Source organism: Aptenodytes forsteri, unplaced genomic scaffold, assembly GCF_000699145.1.
Source record: "Aptenodytes forsteri isolate BGI_AS27 unplaced genomic scaffold, ASM69914v1 Scaffold50, whole genome shotgun sequence".
NCBI lineage: Eukaryota > Metazoa > Chordata > Aves > Sphenisciformes > Spheniscidae > Aptenodytes > Aptenodytes forsteri.
Genome location: NW_008795126.1, coordinates 1,470,733 through 1,477,706, shown reverse-complemented (window position 1 = coordinate 1,477,706; position 6,974 = coordinate 1,470,733). Strand labels below are relative to the sequence as shown.

The 6,974-nt window shown below is 42.7% G+C and overlaps 1 protein-coding gene across 1 annotated transcript in view; it reads left to right on the top strand.

The window, feature by feature from the left end:
* The first annotated feature begins 1,366 nt into the window (after positions 1 to 1,366).
* Positions 1,367 to 6,974, top strand: part of MTHFSD (methenyltetrahydrofolate synthetase domain containing) — a 17,477-nt gene continuing 11,869 nt past the window's right edge. Inside the window, exons 1-5 of the mRNA XM_019471537.1 lie at positions 1,367 to 1,492; positions 2,092 to 2,205; positions 4,308 to 4,398; positions 5,269 to 5,381; positions 5,596 to 5,721. Of these exons, the coding sequence (XP_019327082.1) occupies positions 5,304 to 5,381; positions 5,596 to 5,721 (204 nt within the window). The 5' untranslated portion in view covers positions 1,367 to 1,492; positions 2,092 to 2,205; positions 4,308 to 4,398; positions 5,269 to 5,303. The remainder of the gene's footprint in view (positions 1,493 to 2,091; positions 2,206 to 4,307; positions 4,399 to 5,268; positions 5,382 to 5,595; positions 5,722 to 6,974) is intronic.

Sequence of the window (6,974 nt, the reverse complement as noted above, 5' to 3'; positions counted from 1 at the left end):
GCCCGCTCCCGCGGGCCGGGCGGCTGGCGAGCGACGGCGGAGGGTGGCAGAGCTCTGTAAAACGCCACGGTGCAAACAGCACACGTATATAATTCATAGCGAGTAAAGAAAGGCAGGTATTGGTACCCAGCAAGACGTGGCAGGTGGGTGCTGCGTGTTAATCAGTGGATACAGAAATACTTTGCGAACGAGGTAAATACATTTATGGGTGGGGAAACGGAGGCATTTGGAACTGGATTTCACTCCCCAGGGTCCTCAGCAGGTCCGTTGGGAGGGAAAGCTGAGGTCACCCACCTTGTAGGACTTCGCCCGGGAACATACAGTGCGCTGCTGGAACGCGAACGGTGGGCAAGCTGGTGCTGGCAAAGTGTTGCTGGGCAGTGGTGGGAGAACCCTTCCTCCTGCTCTGGCTTCGTTGTGTCCCTAGTTTGGTGGGTGGGAGGAAGAAATAAGAGGACTTTCAAGTATTCAGTTACTCAAGGCCACCGCTTTACCGTCTGCCTGTTTTAATCCAAGCTCAAGGTGTGCAGCCACGTATCTGCCATATGTTGAAGAAACGATGACCAAAATCGCATTGTGGGGGTGTGCGTTGAGTGTTTTAGCCCATGAGCGGCACTAGGAGAGTGGCCCTGTTTTTGCTCAAGGGACTGGCAGGAACATTCCGCCTTAGTTTGGCGCTGAGATAGAATAGGCGCTGAAGCGGGTGAAGGAAGCTTGAGGCTCTATCACGCCCTTAAGCAAGGGGATATCAGAGGTGAAATTACACCCCGGGGAGTGTGTGCTCTGCTAAGCTTGAGCACCTTACTCAGTTAAGAAGTGAATCTTCCGAGTTCAGTATAGTCTCTGTAGAGAGCCCTGTCCAGAAGGTCTTCATCTAAAAGAGTCTCCGACTATGGCTTGTGTTTAAAGGAATCGTTTGTATTCGTTGACCAAAAAGGGAAACTGGTCTCCAGCTTTGAGTTAGGTGTGAATGAGGGTGAAGGCAGGCAAAGTGAGTGTACTTGGATCCCCTCTTTTTCTGAGGCCTGCAAGATACCAGTCAAGCACTCAGCGTCTGTCAGTATGCGAGAGTTTCCCATAGAAAATGTCACAAAATTAGCTGTGTGTTCCTCCTACTTAAAATCTGGGGAAATCGGCCTCTCTATAGGATGAAAGATTGTAAATTTCCCATCTCTGCTGTGAACTCCTTGGTGATGCACTGATATCTTACGAAAACAGGGTGCCTCCCATGCTGCGACAAGGCTTCTGGGTTTACAGGAGTTCAAAGCTGCCAATACTGTAAAAATAAATCCCGATGCTCCCCAAAAGAACGCTCGCTTTCTAACGCTGGAAGTAAGTGAAAGTGTTCTCTTCTCTCTTGATACCTTTCTTCACGCAGGGGTCTCGCCAGGCTTGCTGCTCTATTAAAGAGCTGGATGTGTTCGACAGAGCACGTGAGATTAAAGTGGATCCTGACAAACCTCTAGAAGGTGTTCGGCTAGCTGCACTGCAGGTAACAGGACCTTTGCACCCCTAAGGAGGAGAGCGGGACAGCAGTGCAGGGCTTGGCGGCATCTCATGGCCAACGCCTGCCATTTCTCCGGCGGGAGCTTTACGAGTCCTAAGCCTCATGAGGTTGCTCATGTAAGGATGTCCTTGCCTTTTTGGCAAATGGTGAAGGTGGAGGTAGGGTTTGGGGAAATTAGTATGTTTCTGCGGAGCAGTAGCTGTTTCGCTGTCATTGTATTCTTATTCCCCGAAACACGTAAGGTAGCCTTGCATCAGATTGCCTTACATTAATCACCAGGTGAATGTGTGTCAGACTTACCTCAGCCCTGTGCGTGGTCACTAGCTCATGTGTGTAGCTCATTTGTGGACGTGCACTTTAGACCGGTAGGTATATCTTGCCATCTATTTCTTAAATAAAATCTTGTCTGGAATTTTGCTGTACTGGAGGGAATTCATCTACAAGCACTACAAAATCAACAATGCGAACTACATCATCAAATAAGATGACTGACCACATGGAGACCCATGGGACAGTAAAAAATATTTCTTGAGTGTAGAATGAGCCCACCTCTTTTTAATGCGATGACTTCTTTTGTTACACAGGCAAGGAAGACTTTGTTGGTTCCGACACCACGTCTGAGAACTGGGCTGTTCAATAGGATTGTTCCACCTTCAGGTGCAACTAAGGAGATCCTGCGAATATGTGCTACGTCTCAAGTAGGCATGAAAACTGGGGGAGGTCTGAATTAACTTGTAGAAGAGTGCTGTGTTTTGATAGTCCAGCTGGAGGTTGGAAAACCAGATGCTGCCTGAAATACTGTTCTGCTAGTATGTTATTCCTTGTTTTGTGTACACATCCACCATGAATATTTTTTTTGTTGGCACTTAAATCATGAGGAAATTTAGTCTTTTCACTGTATTTTATTAGTAGAATGGTATCGATGTTTTGTGAATGCTTTTTGGAACATTATGAGCAGCTTTCATAGGTGAGTTAGATCTTTAGGTTTCTAATAAATAGTACTCCTATATTCTGCAGTTTTGAGCTAGTGAACCCTGTAAGGAATATTTTCATGTTTACAGTTTTTGCATAATCTGGTCAATGAAATACTGGGTTTTACTAAATAGGAAAGATCAGTTCTTTCAGAATCCTAAGTCTAAAGAAACATTAATTCCGTCATTTGCATCAACCGAGGTACAAAAATGTGTTAACAGTTTTCTTTTGAAATGTGGTATGTTGCTGCCCTCTGGTGTTAAAATACCATACTGTACGGCTGAAGTCGTTTGGCAGGGAAACCTGCGTTATTTTGTACGCATCTTTATTTGATATGAACGTGTAACTTGTACAAAACGAATAGGCCAGCTATATAGGTTTTATTTCGTCCTTTATCTCCTGCTAAAGGCAATAAAGTTCTACAGTAATCCTGTATACAACTGAGGGTTGTAAATGGATGGTAATTAGTAGCGACTTTCTTTGTTGGAACTTCTATTAAAGTCACTAACTAATTAAGCTTTTCAGGGTTGAAGAGCACTTTTGAGAGACCTTTCTCTTGACCGGCTTCAGGCCTCGTATCTGATCTGTGATCTTACCATCATGTGTCTGTTTTTTCCCCCAACCGGGCGTACTAATGAATAAATGCTATTAGCAGTTTATATTTACAAAGCACTGTGCAAACAATTCTTACCACACTGCTGTGAAGTGGATAATGAGCATTATTACTGATAGTCAGCTGCAAATTACTGATCTTTTTGTGCTCCACACAGGAAATATTTGGCTTTTTATTGTGAGGATTAACTTAGCATAAAGTTGAACTGGTATGAGGAGGGTTTACATTATGCTGTACACATGTATTAAGAGTGAATGAATCATAAGATATCTTTCTAAAAGTTTTAAACCTCTGATGTTTGAAAGCCCAGGTAAACACCATTTTTAATTTCTGCAGCTCTGTACAGAATTTTGTTAGGATATGTTCTTTAGAGAGGAGCCTGAAGAGGGGTGGCTGGGAATGAGGGGGGAGAGAGGGGAAGAAAAAAAGGATGACAGGGCTGTGTGACGTTTTTTTTTTTTCCACTTGTTAGGAACAGTGTGTTTTTTCTGGTCATTAGTGTCTTAGATAGAAAGTTACGGTAAAGATAGCTTAGCTTTGCAGTGGCACATCCTGAATGATGGTCATGCAGCAAAGTGTCAAGGAATATCGTCTCGGGGAACACGTAGGCAACTTTGGAAGGTGCTTTTAAAGATGTAGGGGTGGAGAAACTGGCAGTGCAGTGGGTGCCGTGTGAAATGGAGAGTGATCCAGCTTATGTACCTGGTTGTGCTTCAGTAAAGCATTTTGTGTGACTTCAGACAAGCAGCTTAACATCTTTATGCTGTAGCTGTCTGTGTCTAAATTAACTTTGTGAGAATTAATTTAAGGATTTGTAGTGCTCTGATATTCCTCATGGGCATGAATTTGCATATTATGACTTTAAGTTAGTAGTAGTAGGGTAGGAAGTGTCATTTGCCCTCATTTTTAGAAATGGATGTCCAATAAAGGGTTTCAAAATACGAGTTTTTGATCCCAAGTAAGTAACCTTGCTTAGAAAAGTGCCCACCTCCCTTAGCTCTCCTTGAAGTGTGCCAAAATTCTTGTCACTGTAGTAGGGAATGTATTCTAGGATTCCCTAGAGGATAACTTTCCAGACATGTACAGCTTGTCTATACATGGAAGAAACACTTTGAAATGTGGGGAGTTACTTGGATTTATCAAAATATTCTGGATTTCTGCCTCACTGGTTGGAAGACTGCACTCTGCCAACCGAAGATTATGTTTTTCTTGCAGGGTATAAAAGAATACAGTGTGCCTGTAGGCCTTGATGGGAAAGCACGAGTGGACTTGGTTGTTGTAGGATCAGTGGCCGTCTCTGAAAAAGGTAAGATAAAGCCTTGTAAGCTTTTCAGGAGGAGGGTCTTAAGTCACAATTCACAATGTCAGTAGGCTACACTACGTGTTCCTTTTGGCAGACCCGAACGTATCTTTGGAACTGTATTACGGTCTCGAGTTCTGTCTCTTCTGTGTGACAAGTCACTGATCCCAATCCAACCAGGAAGAATCGATGCCTGCTTTACAGCAGTGCCGCCAGGCCTGCGTGGGCAGGCAGCAGTGTGGTTTAGAGCGTGCAGGCCAGTGTTTTGGCCTTCAGTAGAACTATTCAGGCAAGCAAATTTTTTTTTTTTTCTTTTAAAAGAGTCAGAGGGCTCCCTGTTCGGAGGATCTGCTCTGCTCTCACAGGGTATGTGAAAGGACATGTGTTACAGCTGCTGATTTGGTACCTATTTGAGGATCAGATTTTACATTTTCTAGTATTTTGAAGACCTGCTGGTGATGAAAAATTTTCCACTGACTTTATCCATTGCCTAAAAATAACATGCTCTTTGTGTGCGACCCAGACTCCTCTTTACCCACATGAAGTTAACCTATGTTTGGCATGAATAGAGGGTTCTAATTACAATGAGTAAATAGGCTTCTATGTTAACTGAATTGGACTAAGTTTGGTTTATCCTGAGTAGGAGGCTCCTGGGATCCTTTAGGAGTTCATTGAAACTAATGTTTTATTTTAATTTCAGTGCTGATTACAAGGAAAGTTGCATTCTGTGAGAGATGCCGATTCCCGACTTACAACTCTGTGTTTGGTTTACCTGTTGCAGACTGCTTAGTTTAATTGCATGCTTTTGATAGTTACCAGCCTTTCCACTCTGCTGCTTCTGTGTTTACCGTCACTGTTTGCTTTTGTGTGTTCTAGGCTGGAGAATTGGAAAAGGGGAAGGTTATGCAGACATGGAATATGCAATGATGGTGTCAATGGGCGCAGTGCGGGCGGATACACCTGTAATTACTATTGTGCATGACTGCCAGGTAAGCTAAAATATCAGCTCTCAAGTGACGAGTCAGAACTGTGTGATACTGAATGGTATGTCTGAAGAAGAGACTTGGAATGATGTTGGTGTAGCGTCCTTACTTTGTTTCCACTGTCATTGACAGATTTTCATATGTTGTGAGACATCAGGAATGGCGTGCAATTTTAGTGAATTTGTTTTTAACTATTTACCAAATCTCTTGTTCCTCGTAGGTGGTTGACATAGCAGAAGAGCTTCTTGATGATCATGATTTAACTGTGGATTATATACTCACTCCAACAAGAACTATCAAGACTAATTGCAAACGACCGAAACCTCAGGGAATAATATGGCATAAGGCAAGTTACCTCTGCTACCGGTGGCTTACTGGTACTGCCATTCTGTTGATAAGTCCCCCATTTTTACATAGAAACACGTTTGTTGTATTAGAAATACTTGGAAAAGGAGCAAATGTGTTTGTCAGATGAAACAAAACAACAGCATGTGTGTTCAGCGTTTTTTAAGTGGTAATGGTGAGGAGGAGAAAGGTATTGTTGAAGCTGAGGTTGCTGTACGAAATGGATTATAGGGTGAGAGTCACTGGAAACATCGTGGATTTTTAAGATAGACGTGGTGTCTTGTAGTCGTTTGTGGTATAATAGTCTACGTAAGCTGAGGGGCTTCTCCACCTTATGTGTTTTATTCCTCAGTGCTCATTGCAATTGGCTCTGTTCGTTTTCTGGAGGCAGTACCACAGAGAGAACTTCATGGCATTAGGCCGTGTGGAATGGGTGGAATATGTGCTGCTCCGGTTGTGAAAGGAAAGCGTGACCTCGTGGCTGGTACGTTGCTGTCAACGTAGAGGATGTATGGGATGAACTTTCAAAGGATAGATGAATTTGTGGCTGGAGCTCATTTTCAGGTGGAGGAATAGTGACTTTATACTACTTTAAATCATGAATTGTTATTTATTGATAAATATGTTTTATGGGTTTGGCCTCCCTGCCCAAGATTGTCAGAAACTTCAGCAGTTTCACAAGTGGTTTTGGAAAAGCGTTTAGTGAATTGTTTTACTGGAAGTTCATGCTGGGAAAACTCCTTCTTTGTCATTAGATTTTCATTCCTAAAACCATTCAGTTAGGGAGCAGACGCAATCCCGCATGGTTGAGTAACAGTAGGAACACTGAAATGAGGAATAGTGTACCCATGTCTTGCAGAAACCACTGAGGAATTATTAGTGAATACTTCTAGGGAAATCAAGAGTTGTTTGTTAAGCACTTGCCAACCAACAAAAAGAGTTAAATTTGTTAAGGTAATGTATCTACAACAAACAATTCTAGCCAGTACTATTTTTATTCCTTTGGTGGGAGAGTATTTTACCCTGCCTGTGGTTGAGGATTTGAGGTTATAAATAAATAAATAAAAGCTCTGTCTGTACTAGTGCATTTTTTCCACTGAATTATTTTTGAATCGTAATTTTTTTTAGGGTATTATTGACTGTAATTGTTTTGAAGGCCTACCCCTTGTGCTCCATCCATCTTGCCAACATACTTTTGATCACAGTCTGTCTGTTTTAGTGTCAGACTTCAATCTCAGTAAGTGGCCTTGCTAA